The sequence below is a fragment of the Bombus vosnesenskii genome, unplaced genomic scaffold, assembly GCF_011952255.1.
Source record: "Bombus vosnesenskii isolate JDL3184/JDL3185 unplaced genomic scaffold, Bvos_JDL3184-5_v1.1 scf7180000016274, whole genome shotgun sequence".
NCBI classification, from domain to species: domain Eukaryota; kingdom Metazoa; phylum Arthropoda; class Insecta; order Hymenoptera; family Apidae; genus Bombus; species Bombus vosnesenskii.
In genome coordinates, this window is record NW_022884343.1 from 1,474,697 (window position 1) to 1,497,026 (window position 22,330).

A 22,330-nucleotide genomic window follows, 5' to 3' on the forward strand; every position below is an offset into this window, starting at 1 on the left:
TAATTTGACATTTTTCCACCAATTAAATAGCAAGGTAAATCGAAGAAGATTAGAGTAATTACAGAGTAGAGTAATTTTTAAAATAACTCTAGAACTAAAGAGTACAGAAATTTCTAGAACAACTGTAAAAAGAATTTTTTAAGTAATCTAGTCACTCAACAAATGAACGAAGCGAACGTTAATTTTTCTTTCTTCCTCACAATGAAGAAGAGTGGTCTCACATCCGCTAATTTTAACAAATTTTCTATTAAACGCCTTCCATATATTATTGTTAGTAAATATTTAGTTATAGAAAAGAAAAGATAAAGCGTACTAAGATAATGTAAATGTTAGTTTATCTCTCTTTTCACGAAGAGGAATGGACACATCTAGTAATTTCAATAAATACTCTATTAAACGCCATTCATGTGTTACATAATAATCGTTTACAACATATTCGTAGCGCATAATGATATCAATGACAATTAATACAAATTAACCGTAAATAATAGCATCTCAACTAATATATTTTATAGTCGGTGTACTTCTTCCGTTTTGAATTTCACGCGCATGAATTATAACTACTTACGTTAAAGAGAGACGTCCTAACAGAAGATAGAACGGAAAAACGAGATGTATAATATGGCATACTATGGTTTCCTTTTTCCCATTAGATGATATCAGAAAAAATATCGGGTTCTCTCCGTGTTTCTATAGACTCTCTAGTTTGCTACCGATATATCGATTCGGCCGAGCTCGTCCAATCTTTTAGTTCTCTCTCTCTCTCTCTCATTCTCTCTCATTTTACTTTCTCGTTAAACAAAATATTTCCGCTAAAGGCTAGCGACTTTACACAGGATTTCCCTCAAGAACGCTCTTTAACACGTTCAGTGCCCTCGACTAATCTTATATTCCCGTACATTTACTGGTAAATAAGTTAAACATTGTATTAACATCAACTTACAATCGGATAGAATGGACTCTCGCAGAAGAAATTAATGATATGTACAATTCATCTAACTAAGTATCTAATTGTATTTACAATAATCATGGATATAAATATTTACCTCTATTCAGGAATAGGCTGTACACTTGAAAATTAATGAGAAATAGAGTTAAATGACAATAAGTTCAACTTACTGTCTACTAGAGATTCCGCGACTATTTAACCTAACGTTAGCTAAAGACTGAAGATAGAGTACACAGCTTCTGCTGACTACCACTACGTTGCTCAAAATAATTGAAATATTAAGTAATTATTGGTACAAAAAAAGGGGGACACTATAATTTCACTCAATACTTAAGTTACATAGCATTTGAGTATCATTTTGAGCTACGTATCACTCAGACTCCACTCTACCAGTTGCAAATCACAATACTACTGGACCCTTGTCAGTCAATTAGTGATCATTAATGATGTGTTGTTCAACATTCATTCCACGACGCTGGAACGCAGTAAGAACAGGGAAGTTAGGAGATCATTCTTGGGTTTCATAACACTGAACGTGTTAATGGCTGATCGATGAAAAATATTGATATAGTGTTCGTTTCTCGTTTTGTCCCTCTCCGAATATCGCCTTGCCTTTCGCTAGCTTATAGGGGAGAGTTACATGGATCGCTACTGCCCTATAATCCTCGATAAAATATGTGTTATATATGTATATGTAATATTGTCCTGTTACACTCGATCACCAGTAAGTTTACACAAACGTTTGTTTTTTGTGTACTGCAATGTAAAACATTGTTCTAAACGCATTACACGATCGTACAACCAAACCTTTTCAGAACGAAAGAAAAGAAAGCTAAAGCATGTAGTATAAAAAGATCAATTTACATTTATTCCATTGTTCTCAAGCCTAAAGAGAATTACAATTTCCTTTCTCCTCCGCTTTTCGTTGATAATATAGTACAATCTCACTAATCTGGACAACTCTGGACGATTCCGAAATAACGAGGTTCTGCATTATCATGGTTTCAACATCTTTTGTGCGAAGTGAGACCTCGTTAACCCTAACTCCATTGGATGTTCCACTTTAACTATTTCGAATTAGATTTTCTTTCACGTTCGATTCAAAAGTTTCTTCGTAGAAATATTTTCCTTTCTCTCTTTCTTTTGCAAATAGAGTTAAGGAAAATATAATCGAAAAAACGTTTCTACCTATCAATGTATTTTATTCAAGAACTTCTTTGGTTCAGTTCCTCCTCCGAAAATAAACCTCATTAATTCAAACCTCATTCCTACTAATTCGAAATAAGTTTTCTTCTATACAGGGAATTCGGATTAACGAGGTTCTACTGTACGAAAGAAAAGTTTCCAAGGTTACGCAGAATGTCAACACAGAGACCACCCTTTTAAACTTAATGGTGACCAGTTTTCTTCTTGCATGATCTGTAGTCGTTAATTGAACATGTACTTTATGATCTAGTCTCCTATGGCCATTACTTCCGCCAACTGCGAGAACCATATTATACAAGAACACCTAAGTTAAATAAGTCGCGGACACAAACTTCGCATCAGGAGTGCACAAATTCCTTGAATAATCACGTTTAGAAAATTAACCTCGCTTCAACAAAGAGATTCATTACTTGAGAAATCATTTGTCGTACTAAACTTTAACAAGTATAATTTCTACCTCTTGGATCTTGAATGTGGTTTATGCATGTGGTCCAATGTGAAAGAAACATCTGTGCACTCCTGACTTCTCAAAGTCCAACGCTTTGAACTAAACTTTCTCACATTCTCATTGATTCGCTCTTCCTTTCTTACAACCTTCTCTTCTGCAGTCATAATATTGGGATCTTGATCAAGAAACTCCTCTTGTGCTGAAAACAGCTATGCTTTACTCGATTTGCTAATGTAGTTTTATAAATTCATTGATCAAAGAATATTTTTTAATTTCGTCAAATGGTTTTACCGAATTTTTGTAAAAATTCGTAGAATCTTACAACGCTTGCTTTACATCGTTCGAAATTTCTCCAAATAAAGCGAAAATCGCTGTTAATTCACAAACCGTAGTGGTCATTGAATGAGTATCAAATAGGTAGGTTCCAGTGACCGCGTAGCATTCAAGTCTCACTTCCAGCTTCTCTAGGTTCTCTTTCCGTTCCTATACACCAGTGTTCCTCTAATCAACGCCATTCGAATCAGCCAGAAAGAATGTTTACAGATGCAACATCACGGGGAATAAAGTAAAAGAAGTTGGTACAATTTACAGGGCTTTTTTCTCTCCGCTTAGGATCTCGTGCAGCCTCTTCGAGTGTTGCGAATTCCAGACAGGAACGAAGATATTTATATTACTATATAATGTATTCGGTAATATAGCAAACATTGTTCATGGAGGTAGCTGCACGCGCCAAGGGGATGAAATGAATCCCGAATTAGACCTTAGAACAGGAATTATTGACTATATATTAATAGTACCATACTGAATCGTAGATCCGCGTGTTACATTCATTATAATTTATCGCATGAGTATCATAATCTTAACTTGTATATATAGTTCGTTTTAATTACCTAATTAAGACAGTTCGGAACGGTATACGGATAAAGAACATTAGTGAGACCACCTAACATTCCATTTTATATCTCTTTCACTCGCACAATCTCACTCTCGTTCGCTATATATATATATATGTATATCGTTTAATATTTAATACTTTAATAAAGGATACGTCGTAACTGCTTCAGCGCCCTGAGTCGAAATCAAAATATATACCGGTAAAGATAGTACGAAAAAATGAAACAGAGCGACACGGGTGCGCCATTATTAAGATTACGCCATATACATACACATACATTTATATATATATGTATAATTTTTCTTTTTCAGATAATATTTATATTTTTAACGTTATATCTTCTCGCACGAATTGTGAAATATAGTCGGGTACGTATGCACCTGCACAATTGCGCGCGCGTGTGCACATGTATACGCAAAATACGTACGTACTTTACATCTTTACTATGGATACATCATGCATCAGCCAACTATGTATAATTTTCCACGATGTGTATGTACGTTTAGAATCAACATGACTTAAAACCAACTTCAATATAGTTGCTATATTATACGGAAAGATGATTCTCAGTTAAACTCGATACACGTTCCAGTATATATAAAGCTTGTATGGAACTACTTTGGACCTCCTACCTCCTGTACCGAAACACTTTCATTAATAACTCCATCTCTTCGTTCAATCTTCCATTCATTCTTGCTCTCAAATATACATGTACACGCTCTCTCAGGCTCTCCCTCATTTTCTTCCAGCTCTCCCTTCGATCACTGGAGAACACTACAATGTCGATGCAATACTATCACAGTCAACTCATACGGAATAGTTGCACCCACGTACCTCATGGAATTCTAAACGTAATACGGCTCGTACAATCTTTTTTTTTTTTTTTCATTTTTCATGTTTCATTTTTCATAACTCTGTCTCTAAGCTCTCTATTTTTTTTTTTTTTTTCGTTTTTTTATCTTTTGTTTCTTTTAGTCGTCCCGCAAGACTATGTATATATATGTATGTATACACTGAGACTACGCGTATCTCTGTAAGGCAACCGCCGTAAACTGAGCAAATCCGTATATACGATTATACTCAATCAGCAGTAGAAATATATATATATATAATATGTATATTAATGAGAATCCGTCGGCGCCGTCGCGTTTCCCGGAGAACGATCCAACGACAAACTTCAATATTGTTTTTCTTCTCCTTTTTTCTTCGTGAGGACGGGCCGGTTCGTTACGGATGACATAGAATAACAAGAGCAAGCAGGACACATTTCCTAGGCATATTACACGGTATTTACAAAGTTGGTGCTTCGTTTGCTCGATTCCAATCAGAATTCCTGCAAGAAAAAATCATTTTTAGTCATATGAAGGTTACATTCAAACTCATTACTAATATTAAACATGGTAATTCTTGGATATGTGATCATGTTTTCTTAAGTTAGTCTTTTATAAATATTATAAAGTTTGATAAAAAATGATATTATATAATACAATATCTTTTTGTATCTATTAAAAGCTACCTCATAGCTTCTTAACTGATTACCATTTCACTTATCCAAAAGCTACTAAATGCTGTATCTGTTTAATAATCAAATTGCAATCCTTTGATGTGCTGTCTTTATTTTTACATTTTATGAGTAAAGTTATTGAATCGTTGACTGAGTGCAGATAGACAATGTTAACTAGAAACTGGTGCCATTAGTAAATGAGCCTGATAGGAATTATGTATGTATTTCAGATGGAACTGTGCATCGTTATACAAGTATCTTGTGTAAGATGAAATCTGTTCAACAGCTGTTAATCATTTACAAACAAAGCTGCCTTTGGACAGATTCGCATAATCATGCTATATTATATATTAATCACAAACATATACAGATACAATTCATTACAATATGCTCTGATATGCATAGCTTTGTTCCTTCTTAACAAAAACTCTCTAGAATAAAATCACCAAGTCTATACATTTGGCTTATTTTTCTATTTTATTTACAAACTAATTGATTAAAATCCAAGAATTCAATTAGGTGAATTAGTGGATAAAATTTGTTATGTATCACCGTAAAAAATCAGGAGACCTTTTAATTTCCAGAATGTCTATTTAATTCCAATCACAATTCACAGTTTTGTCACTGACATTTCTCTTCATGACAAGGGCATAGCAAATAGATACCTAATCTCTTCACAGGGCACCAAATGGATCAAGTTGGACTTGATTATTTTGCGGCTGTTGAACAGCCTGGGATTGTTGTTGCTGCTGCTGTGGCTGCGGTTGCTGCTGAAGATTAGCACTCATCATGGGATTTGTGCTGGGCATCATCATTGATGCAGTTCCTCCTGCGACCATCATGCCACCAGGACCACCAGGCATTGTGCTCATCATTGGCCTCATGCCCTGCATACCCTGCATGCCCATTGGCACACCTTGCATTCCCTAGGGACACCAGAAAGCCGACTGGTCAGATACACTGTATCTGTACTTCTGGAATTCTTACTACTCCAAGTCCAACTATCTCCAGTAATTGTTTTCCCTTTGTTAACAATGCTTTCAACATTTGACCATTTATATTCAATCAGATCAATATATATAGAGCTCATTGTGTTTTAGTATTTTGTATTTGGGTTGTTTTAGTTTGCATTGTAGGTTTTGTGTCACTTTACACATGTGTGGATATATGGAACAGCAAAAGTAGTGTATTTACATTTTTACAAATCTGAGTCTAGTGTACAATAGATATTTATGAAGGTAGCATTGAGTTTATTATACAATAGGGTATTTCATATGCAATAATCAAACAACATACTTATGAAAAACCTACGACTCTACTAGAGAAAGTAGTTTAAATCAAACACTCAGGTGCATCACACATATAAATAAATGCAAAGCAGGGAAATATTAAGGATATAATATACATTTATAAGAACAATGGTTACAAAATTCTATGAACTATTCCTCTACAATCAGTTACTAAAGAAAAACTTTGTCATATTTAAACATTCAATAATCATCTAATGGCATAACTTTTTTTCAGGGAACAAATTAGTAACAATACTTGTTATGTACAGCAATGTGAAGTCAAACCTTTGATCAAGCGATAAGTTCACTTCTTTTTTTTTTACCATATTTGATTCCATGGAAACTAGAACTTACCAATGGTGCAGTGTGGGGAGGGAAGCCCATAGCAGTTGAAGGGAGTTGCGTCATTCCTTGTCCCTGTAACAGCAGGTAGCATGCCATATGCCATGCATGCATTGTATACCTAAGTGTATGGATCGACGAATATGTTTTCTATATTCTAATATTCATTTCCTCTTTACCCTGTACTAAGGGGATTTTTACAATTCTAATTTATTTTAATTCAAAGAAAGTCTAGTGTACTTTATATTTAAGATGTTTATGTTGTGAACTTTCAATAATTGTGTTTAGTGTTACAGTGATACTTGAATATAAAATAATGCACAGTGCATCCAAACGTGCAACACGATAACCGAGCTAAGTGTTTCAGAGTATTAAAAAGGACAAGGATCTATCGTAATCATTGATTATGTGAAAGCGTAGTGAGCGATAAAGCAAGCGTGCTACGATAATCTACGGTCATATAAACGTTGTAAATTACTCGCAAGTGTTTTCCTGACATTAAACTCGCTTATCGACTACATTTATGCTTAGAAATATAAAACGAATTAAACAAGATCGTGTCGCAAGTCCGAAGACGAAGATAATTTATTAGACATGGTTACAGGATAATTATTTACAATAAATAATAATCCTATAACGATAAAAAACAGCATGCTGATAGTGATTCAGTAACAAATGGCGAGAATAGATAAAGATATCTGACATGTAATATAAGAATAGTAGGGGTCGTGATACCCTGACAACAAAGATATCACGCCCAACAACAGCGTGCTGATAATGATATAGCACTGAAGAACTGGTCACCACATTGAACTCACCATTGGGCGATACCCAGCACCAGTCGTAGCTGCCATAGGCTGTGGTGTCCATCCACCAGCTGAGCCACCAGTTTTAGCAGCGTTTTTAGGGGAATTCCATTGCATACCCCTAAAAGAAACAAAAATACTACTTTCCTGTCTTCAAGACCAAGCTTTCAAAAAATTTTGTACACCTTACTTGACTTGCTGCTGCGCACTTTTGTTGATTGTCAGATTTTGAGCAAGACTAGCAAGGCTGCTATCCAGATCTCCAGTCAGGACTTTGCCAGTGGATGTTGCATTCTGCTGTTGTCCTGCTGCTGAAATATTATTATCTCCAGCTACAGTGGTAGGCATCAGCATCATGCCCAAACTGTCAAAACCTAAGCAACATCTACATCAGCCAAAGCCCCATAAAGCATAACCCAAGGTTACATGTTCTTATTGCACATTAAATGATACACAAAGAAGGACCAAACTTTTGAACATAAAAAAGCATGAGTTTCGATAAACAAGATGGTAAAATTGAACTACTTGCAATTAACTGGGATAAATTATAATAAAATAAAAGAATATATCCCTTATAATTTTATATATGAAGTTTCTAACATTTGCAAGTACATAACTCTGGAAAAGCCATGCTTTTTACTTTAACAGAGTATACAGTGCGAATACGTGTATCATTATCTTGACTAAAGGTCATTCATTTATCATTGTATTATATGGAATAAATCTACAATATATAGTCATTTAATTCCTTGCAGTTTAATTTGAAATATCGACTTATTAATATCCAACTGCAAAAAATTAAAAATAGTAGGAGAGAAATGTAAAGAAAAAGGAATATTTCAAATATATACACAATCTATTGGATATATTACGCATTGGTAATTAAATAGTAAATTCAGGTAGTACTTACAATATACCTCTACATTCCCCAAAAAAATAAATTGTAAAAATTTTCCAAAGACATCATGCCAGTACCAGCAGGTATACATCCAAGCATTACAAACGCATCAAATAATCAACTTTTATGAACAACTCAGTGAAAATCTACTTCACGAACCAAGAACAGATACACAAATCACTGATGCTGTATATCCCTGAGCTTGTACTTTTGTGACATATTTGAAACTGGTATTACAAATTTGGTTTCCCTCTCTATATTATTCCAGAATTATTATATCATTATATAAATCTAAAACATTAAGAATGCAAGATTGGTTCACTTCTTTATATTATCTCTAAATTACTAGATCCCCTTCTTTACACTAAAATATCGCAAACATTAATTCTTTCACAACCAAATGTTTGGAAGCTATAGAAGCAAAGATCTTTTTGGTCAATCGTTAAGAAAATATTCTTTTTTGTCTTTATAAGGAAGATGTACCGTATTAAAATTAGAACCAGTTTTAATGAAAATAGATGCACTTATCACAACCCCGTTATACCTATCATTCTTCCAAAAGTATTATTTTATTATTATTATTAATTTTTGATCAACTTAAGCCAGGTGTTCAACTATGGTGGATGGTAGTGTACATAAAAGTAGTAAAATTCAATATTGATAGAAAATTCTTGATAATGAAATATAGATTCCACAAAAAATTGTACAAATATTATAAAAATAGAATTTCACCTTATCATGCTTTTCTGTAGTCTTCATTTTAAAGTACAACATTGCTTATATGTAACATCTGGCGTGAAAGAGTTAATCACAAGGTACACAAGAGTACATAGGCTCATGAGGGCCACTGGAAAGCATCACTGATTCCTCTGACATGCAAACTGATGATAGTCATCTATACATTCCCGTCACCTGAGGTCGGCTGCTTAGCCGGAGAACCGTACCCCGCTGGGACTTGGGTTGGGATACCGTAGCCGACCATCGGCCCTCCAGGCATGACCGGTTGCCCGGTGGCAGCCATATTTGCAGCCATATCGAACATGCCAAAACCCTGCTGCAGAGGTTGCTGTGCTTGTTGCGCGGCGGTTGGTAGTTGTTGAGATATAGGTGCCGGTCTTGACGGAGACCCGCCCAGTGCCATACGAATGCTATCATTCAGATCGTCGAACGCGCTCTTACTTGGAGCGGCGGCGGTGGTACTCGACGTTCCAGCGGATAGTTTCCCAGCTGCCGCTCCGGACATTGTAGGCGAGGTTGGTCTAGGTGTACCGTTCATCGCTGTCGCGGGAGGCGGCGGTCTGGGAGGCGGCGTGGCAGTGGACTTACCGGAGGTCAGAGTCACAGAGGATGCCGCCTCCGCGGCGGCGTCCCCAGCGACACCCTCCGCGGTCCTGAGCACTGCAGAGTCGCCCCCAAAGAGATCTGCCTGGCCGCCAGCACTGAACAGGTCTCCGCCGATCTGCCCTTGTTGCTGGCCATCGCCACCGCTCACATTAGCGGCAACGTTTGCGGCACTCTGCTCGAAGAGACCGAAAGCGGCTGCGTTTGACTGCGTTGACTGGGAACCAAGGGAAGGGAAGTCGGACATAAAAGGATTTGGTACGGATCCGGCCGTTCCTGGAGCACCAGCTTGCGCAGAAATCAAGGTGCATCGATTATTAGCGTTTTCACTTTCTCAATGCGGGGTTAATTGCATATTACTCGCGAGGGTCTGATATGCTTTCTGACTACATTACTTGTCGTGCCTTGTCCTAACACGTGCACGCTGCATTGAAGATGATACTATAGGTGACTACACGTGCCTGACAATAAAGTTCTTGAATCGGGCCGATTAATAGAATACTCTGATATATTTCTCAATGAAAGCTTGTTGAATTTTGTATGAAAAGGTAAACTTTATTGTTACATCGTGTAGTCTATGGATCTGTAGTAAGAAGCATGGTCGTTATTCGCATATGAAGATCACAGGTAAAAAACACGATAAGCACAATTTTGATGAATTTTTGATTTTAATGCCACTTTATGATCAAACAAGAGAATATTAATATAGCATGATTGAAAATTAAAACAATCTGTTAGTTTCAAAGATGTTAATCCTTTAAAAGTATCTAATAAGTTGACAAAGTTAAGTCGAGAGTTAAAAATTGTAATTATTAAGAGAAGCAACATTTTCATATCTGCAATATTTTTATGTTACAATGAGGAGTATTTCGAAAATTTTGAAAGGAATGAAAAACACATATTTAACTCCAGAACCAAATGAAAAGACAATTTTGGTAACATGAAAGTATACTAAATGTTAAAACTGCTTTCCTGTAAAAAGCAGGAATGTGATTTATTGTACTCCTCCATAGTTTTCATATTCTTTAAATAACAATGCCTCTTATTACATTAGCAATACTATGATACTTGAGAGGTTAACCCCAAAGGTTTTTAAAAAATTCATTTTCAGATTGATCACAAAATAAAAACTACTCACTGTATCTAAAGATTCAATTTAATCGAATTGTTCTTGGCATATTGCTACAACTTTCTTTTAGGATTAACTTGCCCAGGCATCGTCAATGAATCTAAACGATTTAGTAAGATGCAAAGGTATGATACAAACTCTGAAGCAAGAAATCCTTCACCATAAAAAGAGATGAATATATACATGTACAGTGTAAATGTGAAAGAAAGAAGATACAGTGCATTTAACTTGATAAGTGAGAGATTAAAAATCTTTATCTCGTAAACCAGCGAGATAGGTCGAATCAAGTACTCACCAGATTTCGAGTCTTGATTACCAAATACGGAAGAGAAACTGTTATCTGTAACAAAGTTATTATTTGCTGCGGGCACTGCGGCGAAACCTACAAATCAAAAAATAAAAACAGACCGATGAAATAACATAAAGAACATAATCATCGTACAATAATCGCCAAATAAAAATGTACAGTGATAATAAATAAAAGAGAATAAAAGGTTTAGTATCGTTTTTTGTGCTATTATAAGATACGATAATAACATAATTAATTAAATTACATAAAATAAAATACTCATATTTACCGTTACCGTTAGTCATCCACATATTGTTCTGCGTTTGTGTGGTCGATGCAGTTGCAGGCTGTGGCGCTCCGAACATATCCGCGAAAGGATTCCCTGCTAATTGGAGCAAATCGTCTGACGCTTTTTGCGGCTGAAAACAAGAAAATGTAATTTATAAAGAAGTTATCATGGAGGCAAAGGACATTATGTATTCTAAAAAGAGGAAAGTTCCTAGTTACCTGACTTTCAGCTGTCGTTGTCGTTGATGGTGAACTGAATAAATCTACTATTGGTTGATTAGCGTTGTTGGTCGGTGAACTGAGGAATGGATTCGTACTAGGTCCGCTCGATGGGGATTGCACTTTCGCCTAGAATAAGGGAATCGGGTCAGCTATGGAACCAATAGTTTTTTATAATAACTGAGACCCTTAATTTTACAATCTAACTACAATAAATGAAGACCACATGGAAAAATATGGTAAATCCATATAAAATTGTTGGTTTTTATGACTTTTATGACACTTGGTAGTTAAAAAGAAGTATTTTAATATGAAATAGCTGAAGAAGAGAATAACACGATAGATCCAAAAGTATAAGCTTTTCGAAAATCGATAATAAATCCTTAATGTTTTATAAGAAACGAATAATATTAATATAATTGTTATCTTAGCTTAACTTAATTAATATTAAGCAGCATAATTAATATCTTCAATATCTTTGAAATGTTCAAGAGGATTATCAAATGAAAAGGTAGTTTTGACGTGGAATTGGTTGACAACGTATTGAATTATAAAATTGCTCTTCTATAAAAGACAGGAAATGTGGCTTATCACGTGTTTCACATGTGGTCTTCAAATAAAAAATCTTTCAGTACCTTGTACTGATTCATAGCAGCCTCCTCTTCCGCGAGGGCTTGCTGCCGCAGTGCTTCATCGATATGTCCATTTCCGGCGTGGTCAAGGCGATTATTACTGGCTGCTGTTCCAAACGCAGTACTGGTGGAAGACAGGGCGGACACTCCCGACTTTACATTCGTTCTATTGCTGCTCGGGTAATGATTGGGCGATGGATGTGTGTCGATGGAGTGGTGTGGATTCACACAGGAGGAAAAAAGGAAGAAAAGCCATTTTCAGCAGCGAAGATAAGTGTGGCCGTAGGAGCGAAAAAGGAGCGAAAAAGGAGCGAAAAGGAACGTTGATCATTGAAAACAAAGGAGAAGACAAAGAAAAAAAAAGAAACAGTGTAGTACGTATAAAGATAACAACGATGTGTAAAAAATTCAGCTACTCAGTGCTCTTTCACACAAACGTACATACAGATATGCTCCATAAATATATAATTATTGTACATGCGTAACGCTAGCTTTCCTTCTTTTATCCACAAATATTAATGTGTTCTTTTTATACATATATATCTTTCACTACATACGTTTTCAAATGAACTCACACAAGCAATTAAGTTGAGTAATACTACCTAACATGTCTTACAATAGAAACGAAAAAGAAGGAAGGGAAAAGAAAAAAAAGACACACACGCACACACTTTCTCGTTTGCTACTGCTACGGTACGCACGCTTATATACAGACGACATATGTGCAAGAAAATATCACCTAGCTTTTAATTTTATATTCAAAATTGGCTATTTTATTGTTTAAAGAATGTGTTAATTGGAAATAAATGTTGATTATAAAGGTTGTTACTGCTGTACGAACTTTGGTAGCTTATTACACAGAAAACATAATAAATAGTCTCCGAATAAATGATCCAAAAACTGATCTATTTAAGATCGGTTAATCAGGATAGAAATCTTAATAAAAAATGCGATCATTTATCTGGAAAATACCGTATCTTAATTTTATATTGAAAACGAGATTTAAAATATTATTAAGCGCTCTCGCCGCAAGTGATTAAAAATTATATATATCACCGAGATGGTGATCACACCGTGAATCAACAGAAACATAGATAATCGTGCAATAATCGGCGATAAACTATTTTAAAAAATGCCTGTGATAAAATGTAATCTCTTGAACAATAAGCTAAGTGAAATTTCCGTAAAAGACTTGGAACAAAATCTCTAGAAATCATAAGAAGCAATAACAAACTGATCTGATACCAAACATAGTTGACACTATAGCCCGCAAAACAGAAGACAATGAAGAACGAAGGAAACGAAGGAAAGAAGTAAAGAATCTCCTGAACGAAAAAAGAAGCGCACGTTCTCAAGCAATAGAAAAGAAACGCCAACATTACCTTTTACCCTACAATTTACAAAACATTTTGCGAGGAGAGTAATATGATTAACGATTGGATGATAAATGGGATTTGCATCTTTGCGCTGAATTTGCAATAGAATAGTAATAAAGGAAATAGTCTGATAGGATTCGATGCCTAAATATGCGATATTGTGTTTCTTGAACCATGATAATTCTATAGAAAATATTGTTTTCCAAGTGAAAATACCTTATTCGTAGCATTTTTATACAATATGCGTATCTTGTATAACATTTTGTTAACAGACAAATCGCAAAATATTCCTTAGAATTAGTGAATTTAATCCTACTTTGAACGTTAACATAGGTTTTATATGTTTGTACGAATTATAATTAACACACCTTGCAGACTGTGTTGGAGTGTTTGCTGCAGATCCCTTCTTTCCTTCCAAGGAGGCAAGATGTTGCTCTAACGCATCCAGTAAGCTACTAGGAGCCTAAGAAATGTCCATTTTCAAAATTTCACAAATATATTTTCTTATAGAACTCAACTTTACGCTATTTAAGTCCAATTGAGATATATTTCTTACCTTTGTTAGATCAGGTATGTCTCCTTTATCAATGCCAACGTTCTAAGGAGAAGCACAAAAATTAATCTCAACAAATTTTTGGAGCGTAATTATGCGATTCATACGTAAAAGCTAATTCAACTTACCTCGGCAACCTTTAAAAATTCACCCACCCGATCCATTCGTATGAGGAACTTTTTGTACAAGTCCAGAGCTTCGCGACATTGCTTTTTATTCATATCAAAATACTTTTCTAAAATTAGGACCAACAATTAAGTATTTCTCTCAAAAGATGACATAGAAAACATTAAATTGTAAGTATACTACCTAGTAAGTTAATAATGCCATCATTGTAACAGGCAAACAATCTAATTAGATCCCGGAAAAGGAGCATGAAAGCCATGTTTATGACACCGTTGGTGAGATCATTAGCGGTGCAATCGAACTCCAATAGAGCATCCAACTGTGACTGTAAAACTGGCAAGGTTTTTAACAGTTTTTCAGCGTTCATTGTGCGCAAAGTACGGTCGTCCTTCCTAAAACACAATTTTAAAATAAATCATTTGCTACAAGTACAAGTAGCTTTCTTTCATTTTTATTAATCAAAGTTGATCGCTTACCCTCTTTTCACCTTGCAAAAGTCAAACGCTACAGTCCTGTAAGAAAGAGCCTTCTCATTGAGGTACTTCGCGTATCTCCTAATAAATGGTGACATGTCATAGCCTAATGACAGAAAAAAGACCAGTTTAGAAGATAAATTTATCCTTTGTGCATATTGTTATACAAGAATCCAAAGAAATTTCAGGATATAGTTAATAAAACAAATAAACATCCAGTCTTTTCCCAAAGGAGGTAAGATGAACTGAAAATTGAAATTGTGCAAGTGCAAAAATTTGAGTACATGCAAATGAAAGCGGGCATAGACTTTGTTAGAATTATCGATCTTGACACGCTTTCAGTCTGTAATGTGAAAAATGTGTGCGACACGCAAATTATAAACACATTCATCTTCACCTCCTACATGAAACGTGAACGCATATTTCAGCAGAAATGTGCGATGATGTCAATTTAATTAGTGCTAGAAATCACAAGTAGAATGTTGATTTCCTCAGGGAATTTATTGCATGATACTTAATCACACAACTGGCGTCATAAATTTTAAATAATGGTCTGGAATACGGAAGATACAATTTTTCAATTTCCTGTTGTACAGTTTAACATCATCAATAAATGGTAACTAGGAATTAGTCTAATTGTTAATTTTATTTAGGACTCAAATTTGGTCAGAATTCCTTTATTATCCAATTTGTTTGTGAAGTGTTAAACAGAATATTAAGTTATCGTTAGGGATAGTAATACAGAAAGAACATTCACAGAGAAAGGAAATCGAAAGATATTTTAACTCACCAATACGAGCTCCTGCTGTGCCCAAATAGAGAGAAAATTAGTTCCAGGTTAGTAAATCATAGATGAATGCCAGATACGCATACATAGCTGCATAATGGTAGGAAGTTAGCCAGGAAGAACTTATTATTAAATTGTTGATTCCAGAATAAAGGCGATGGTATTGTTAGAAACAGTTATACCTTAACTATATGTATACATATAACTAGTTATTCGATTTTGACAATATCTTGATATTAATTATGTTAATACTTTAGCTGCAAATTAGCTTTCACATTTTTAATCCTTTTGAAGGAGTGAAAAAATCTTTTATTATGTTTTAAAATAAAATATTGCAATTAAGGTGTTGAATCGCTAAAGTTTATGAGACTATTTTTATGTGCGAATGTGCTCGCGTGCATGCTGCATTCGGATGTATCCTTTTTACTTCTTGGTAAAGTTGTTAATAGATTATACAGTATACAGATTGTATAAGACGAAAGCAACAACAAAAATAATTTCATGCTACCTGGATAATGGTTCAATTAAATCACTGTCTAACGCGATTTTAATTTATCAAATTAATCCCCTGCAATTTTGAAGTAAACCATACAATTATCAATTAATTAAATTCACTCGTTAATAGCTGTTTTAGCGATTATCATTCGGTTAATGTATATAGCTAAAATCCAATTCAATTAAAAATTTCTCTAAAATATCTGGAATTCGAATAATTCTCGCATAATTTTTTACATCTCATCATTTTTGTATTAACATAATTCAAAAATTCTATTTCACAGCTTTTGCAAACTTCCATTTAATTCTTATTCATTACTTTATTAATATTCATACTTTATACTGCAACGTCTTTTTTCAAGAGATTTGACCGTTTTAAATAAAATACTACAATTTATTTAAAATCACTGTCAAGATAAAAAGAATAAGGAGCAATGAACATTGATAGGGAGATGACCGGAATCGACCATCTAATTGAACCACTCGGCAGAAGTTAATGCAAGAAGATTCTTTTAAACATTGTGGTCACCTTGAACGCCGCTTTTATCGAGAAAATTACTGAGTTGAAACGTGCTGTTACTGGACGCCAGATACTGTGTAAACCTCTGCAACAGAAAGGTCATTGCACTTGTAAGTTTTTTTTTTTTTAGGATCACCTGATATATACATATATATATATATTTTTTTTTTTTGTTATGTACACTTTGTTCATCTCTTAACAATATACATAAGTTAAAGTAACCAACTAATTTTATTTCAAAAGAGACACGCAATTTTTATAATTCCTTATATCTAATAATTTCTAAGAAAATTATTAAAATAATAGAAATAATTAAAAAATTGATTAAGTATATCCTATTAAAGTTCCATGACGAATTATGGCGAACAATGTACGCAATATTTTAAAACAGATCGTTGCTCGCATTACTAGCATTATTGTCGCCGTTGTGGCTCTGTCCAAGGAAATGACTATGTTACAGTTGCTGTTCTATTGAATTGCATGTGCAAACCGTAAATGTTAGACTCTGGTCACGGACTCATGCTATTCGACCCCGTGCACATTCACGCACAGGCGACTGACAAGGGCGACGACACTTCCCCTCTTCAACTCATTACTGAACCAAAATGAGTTAGACAACCTCTCGACAAATGTAAATAATACTCCAAACATTCTATTTCATGTTGTCAATTAAAAATTCCATGCCAACAGTTCTTTCCAATTTAGCCTTAAAAATTGCAAACAATATTATGTTTATGTTAAGTATATTAAATACATAAATACATTTAATGGGTTATTGGGACGTTAAAAGCTAAGTGACTTTAAACATTTATTCAATTTATCAGAGTATAAAATGTTATCATAAATTCAGTGAACTTTAAGAATAAGATAAAGCATAATATTCAAGTAACAGAAAATCATCATAATGGAGAGCCAATTAAAAAGGATATGGAAGTACAATTGTATCTCGTGTTTTACAATTAAGTAATCAGATATTCGCTACCATATCGTTCCTAAATTGGCATTTATCAAGAGGCAAAGGGAAAGAAAGTTCGTCTGATTGCTTTTGAGAAGTCACTTTATCGAGAGAGCCACTCATGGGTACTCCTGAATCCTGTTCTGCATTGCAGATACGGGACCTTTACCTCATTGCCGTAACAAAGCATATGGTGCACCGTGATCAGAGCTTTAAAAACGACCGTCCAGTTCGTGTTCTGCGACCGTTCTATCAACAGATTCGCCAGTTGAGGTATCGACACGTTGGGTTCGTTCGTGCACCGCACCAAGTCTGAAACAGACAATAACGAGTCTCCAATTATTTATAGTCACGAATTTCTTTCTTCTTTTCTAGTAAGATTACTTTCTCTACTTTTAATACTTATTCAAAATACATTAGTATTAATTATAATAATATATATTTACAATAATGTATTACAGTAATTTATTATACAGTATATTCTACGTGAAAAAATAAGGCAAAAATATTTTTTCGTACAACGCTTCATTTTTGAGAAAATTGAACTTATACAGATAAGAAAATTGACTGCCTTTTTTCTTTTCCGTTTTTAGTTTAGTTCAATGAGGATTATTTCTTCTTCATGTTAGAAGTAGACACAGTATATGCACACCATAGTAAAGTTGCGTAAGATAGAAAAGATGACGTGACAAAGAATCTTCATAAATAGTAAACCAAGGATTTTCTTTTACTTCTCCCCTGAGAGGACGACCACCCATAAGCTTTCTCATTGTTCTCGGGACTAGTAGCAATTAAAAGAAGACCAAGATTAGTCATTATCTCTTCCAAGCCGTTTCCAGTGAAACCATCAAGGGCTATCTACCATCTCGACAGAGTACTATCGTTTCTTTCTCATCCCGACAGGTTACGTTATTGATCGAACCGTTGTTTTCTACCATAGCAGATGAAAAATCTCGTGGTGTGAGAAACTGACCTTCAAAAGAAAGAGACACTTATTCTATTTTACATTGCCCATATATATATATATAGGATCTGTGTAAAGAAACACGGAACAGAGCATAGAACTAGTTTTCCGCGAATGATTCATGGCTTCCAACCGCGTCTCCCCGTCCCATTCATTCTCTAAACACGGAATGGAACGATCCGTTTATTTGAACTGAAATATCTTTCTTAGAAGATGCCGTTCCACCACTTGGTATGGAAGCAAAGGGATCTAAAATTAAAACACTACGTATCGGCAAGAACGCATTTTATGATGGTTTCCAATGGCACAATAACAATTAGAAGGTATAAGAAAGAAGGTATAGTGGCCGACAAAGGGCTATAGATCGCCAAGCGGTTTTGCAACCGACTTCTAAGAATATCGAGCACACCACGTGCGTTCCTTCCTTCCCTCATCGAAATCTTCCGCTTCGATTACTTTCTGTTTTCTCCGGCGTTGTAAAAGGTCTTCGAACGTCTTACACAACTTTTATCATTGTTTAGATTAGATTTTATGTAATCTGAGAGCGCAGAAGTGCTGGACGTGATCTTTCGCGTGAAATTCTTTGTTTGTTTTTAACGAATAAAAGTCCATCGTAGCCGTTGCCAAAACGGAAAGCATGTCTCGGCAAGTGCCCGACCTTGTCACGCTTCTTCTTTTCTAATAATGTACTCTCGAATACAGACCGCAAGCCGTCTCCATTGAGTAGTGCTCTTTGCTATTTATAAAAGGCACAAACCACGCAGTTTAGTGTTTACTGTTTGCATTCTGCCAGTGGTGTAACAAGTGCAACCGACGCCATTCGTCTATATGTATTGTACATGTAACAATCTGGTAGGCAGGCTAAGGAGTATAAGTGAGATCTTCGACACGATAAATGCGCTAATATTCTCTACACTGCAGTCTTTTCCTTATGATTCTAACAGTGCAAATCAATTTTATTTCTTCCCTGCCTTTTACCTAAGATTCTAATAGTATATCCAAATTCTGACATCTGATCTTACATTGCACTTTAAAATGTTTTATGTAGAATATTAAAATATTATAAAATATTTTAAAGAATATTCTTCTTCTAGTAGTAATATTATAGAATATTATGATCCATTTTGTTCTATTGGAATAATAAAATTTAATAAAATAATATAAACAAAGAATGTTGTGCATTTATTATTTTCTTAGAAAACGAAAGAAACCTTTGGGACAACCTGATACAATATTTACTATAAACTACGAATTCTTATGTATTTATAATATTTAGTAAGTACACCACCCTTACTTGTTTTTATAAAAATACGAATTTGCAGAAATATAATATAATTCTTCTCACTTATACCCTCCCCCAGAAAGTAGTCAAAATATAGGTTAGGAATCTTCGAATTGAATTAGAAAGGAAACAGGTGGCTCCCTAAAATAGAAATCATGTTAGAGGAATAGTTACAGATTCAATTTGAATGGATTTAGCAAAACGCGAGAAGATTAAAGGAAAGAGGAAACAAGACTTATCGTTGTCCAAGGTTTTGAAGAGGCACCGCTACCTACTTGCGATATCAGGTTCCACGACTGTTTATCTGTTCTCTACAAACCAGGAAAAAAGATACACTTGAGCTAACCAACATGTAAGGCAAATACAGAATAGAAGTTATGAAATTCTTCCTAATTCTTCTCAATTAAGTCCTATGGTTGACAAAATTCTTTTAAATTTGTTCAGAAGTATTTCCAAAGACACCTGTTTAAGTATAGGGTTGTCCAAAAGTTCGTTAATTTCTATTATAGATTTTTATCAAATAATAAAACATTCAAATATACGAATACTATCCTTAGAGAATCAAACTGAATATTTGTTAATAAAATAAGTCTCTTTTCTTCAATGAGATGAACACTTAACCTCGTACATCCAGGAAATTTTGAGTCATGGAATGTTCACTTCCATTTCTATTTATCTCGAGTTACTGAACATAGCGCAATTTCAACGTTATTTGTTCTAGTCTTTATAAAACTTATTCAGAAAACACAAACAAGAAATGAAATACTTTAGAAGCTTGTAAAAGCTATTTGAAAGAATTAATTTTCGATAAAAGATGAGAAATTTTTGTAGGAGAGACTGACGAAGTTACAGATGGCAAAAATTCAAATTCTCGATGGACCTTTCCTAAATTTCGCTAAGAATTTTCTTAATATAATATGCTTAGCACGTTTTAAGTTACCAAAATAGCATCTACAAGTATCTTGCAATTGCCTAGGAAGGAAAGCTTGCCATGTATGCACAGCCTCGAATAAAAATCGATAGAAAGAGACCCATTCCGCCTCTTGTTTTCGAACTGACTTTATAAATAAACAACGAGAAGCACATTGTGGCGGGTATCGTTGATGGACAACATGTTTATAGCCGTTGGAACAGAGGGAACTTGATGAATCGAACAGTTGTTGAGAAGAACGGGAGATTGGTCGTTAAATGTAGCGAAGAACGCAATCATTATCGGAATTTATCTGGAAGTTGAAGGGGTGTGCATGCTGAGATGTTTCTCCCGAGAGTCCAGACTCGAATGGGGGGCGTCACCGATAACATGTTTTGGTAAGACGATAGCTGCAACAAGCGAGGATTATCAAAATGAACAAACTTTCATATATTGCAAAATAGGAACATCTGGTTACCTCGACCTTGCATCATTCTATTTCTCGCATTTCGTTGTACAAACTTTCTGTCGGCTCCTGATGCGTTTCATATTTCCAACGACGATACAAATACATATTTTGGATAATCTAGTCCACAGTTGGAGAATAAAAATAGAAGATTAGAAGAATAGAAACTTAGCTTTGTCCCCAACTGTATGAATTAGTAGGCTGGTTCATATGAAGTATGAAACATTTTGAAATTTTGGTAGTATTCTAATGATGATTATGATGATTCGATTATGATGATCGTTATGCTGACGGATATTTATGCAAATTTTCATGGTGACAAATGAAAAAATGGAACCTAAACAGAGATTTCCATTACTTATTAAATATCATAATGAGTACTATGGATATTCTATATCTGTGGCTTGTTGCAAGAAGTACCAACGTCAGTATTTATGAAGTTAAGATATTAACACTTAAACATACGTTAAAAAATTCATGTTCAAATAACATCCGACAGAAAAGTTTCTGCTGTTTCAAATTTCTTTTCTAATACAAAAACAGACAATTTTAAAGCTTATGCTATTCATGTTTTTTATGTTGACTTTGGTATTTTTAGCAGATAGCTTATTTTATGAAAAATTTTCAACAAATGCCATTATAGTGATTCCTAGATAGAATTTGAAACTGTCGTTTTTTTTTATATAAAATATAATCGCTTAGAAACTCAATACCGGGCTTAACTTAATTTTGCAAAAATACGACAATGCCACTTCCTGCATCAAGCACACGATATATTTGTACATATTACGCGATTTCTGTGTATTCCTGTGCTTCCAGATATTCCAGATAATAGGATAAAAATCCACGTTAGTAGTAACAACGTATTTCTTCAGTTTTATTCATAAATTTATAAATCCCATATAATCAGAAAGAAAATTCCAGTAGTTTCCATTTATATATATCTCTTATCCTTTCGCCGTCTTGCTATAATTAGAAAGTATAGTACAATCTTGTTTCCAGGAACGTCGGTGATCGTTTCTGCAATAAAATTCGAACGATAATTTGTATTCTATTTATACGAAATATTTTTGATAAAAGTTACTTTAGAAAGGGTGATCTTCCATAATTTTAATAATCACGCTGCCAGGAATTACGTAGATAACGGCGACAGTAGTGCAGTCCAATCCAATCACGACATCTAGCGTA

At 34.6% G+C, this 22,330-nt stretch overlaps 1 protein-coding gene and 1 long non-coding RNA gene across 26 annotated transcripts in view; both read right to left on the reverse strand.

Annotated features, from left to right (window-relative positions):
* Positions 1 to 372: 372 nt before the first annotated feature.
* LOC117242523 (phosphatidylinositol-binding clathrin assembly protein LAP) overlaps positions 373 to 22,330 on the reverse strand; it is a 32,006-nt gene continuing 10,048 nt past the window's right edge. Inside the window, exons 2-19 of one of the 24 annotated variants that reach the window (XM_033509261.1) lie at positions 17,690 to 17,832; positions 16,575 to 16,650; positions 15,554 to 15,565; positions 14,767 to 14,869; positions 14,474 to 14,682; positions 14,293 to 14,399; positions 14,168 to 14,209; positions 13,980 to 14,074; positions 12,239 to 12,407; positions 11,604 to 11,732; positions 11,386 to 11,515; positions 11,103 to 11,189; positions 9,250 to 9,966; positions 7,630 to 7,813; positions 7,452 to 7,560; positions 6,646 to 6,708; positions 5,668 to 5,928; positions 373 to 4,831 (exon numbers count right to left, since the gene is read on the reverse strand). In XM_033509261.1, coding sequence (XP_033365152.1) covers positions 5,677 to 5,928; positions 6,646 to 6,708; positions 7,452 to 7,560; positions 7,630 to 7,813; positions 9,250 to 9,966; positions 11,103 to 11,189; positions 11,386 to 11,515; positions 11,604 to 11,732; positions 12,239 to 12,407; positions 13,980 to 14,074; positions 14,168 to 14,209; positions 14,293 to 14,399; positions 14,474 to 14,682; positions 14,767 to 14,869; positions 15,554 to 15,565; positions 16,575 to 16,650; positions 17,690 to 17,832 — 2,627 coding nt within the window. In that variant the 3' untranslated portion in view covers positions 373 to 4,831; positions 5,668 to 5,676. Of the gene's footprint in view, positions 4,832 to 5,667; positions 5,929 to 6,645; positions 6,709 to 7,451; positions 7,561 to 7,625; positions 7,814 to 9,249; positions 9,967 to 11,102; positions 11,190 to 11,385; positions 11,516 to 11,603; positions 11,733 to 12,238; positions 12,408 to 13,979; positions 14,075 to 14,167; positions 14,210 to 14,292; positions 14,400 to 14,473; positions 14,683 to 14,766; positions 14,870 to 15,553; positions 15,569 to 16,574; positions 16,651 to 17,689; positions 17,833 to 22,330 lie in introns of those variants that run through there. The other 23 variants (XM_033509266.1, XM_033509265.1, XM_033509262.1 and 20 more) reach the window with 23 other exon arrangements.
* On the reverse strand, positions 19,821 to 22,318 carry LOC117242526. Of its 2 annotated transcripts, XR_004495283.1 has the most exons (4): positions 22,227 to 22,318; positions 21,933 to 22,162; positions 21,155 to 21,479; positions 19,823 to 21,086 (listed from the first exon to the last, which is right to left on the reverse strand). It is a non-coding gene; the product is annotated as an uncharacterized LOC117242526 (long non-coding RNA). The 2 variants fall into 2 exon arrangements; XR_004495282.1 differs by having other exon boundaries at positions 19,821 to 21,086; positions 21,155 to 22,162.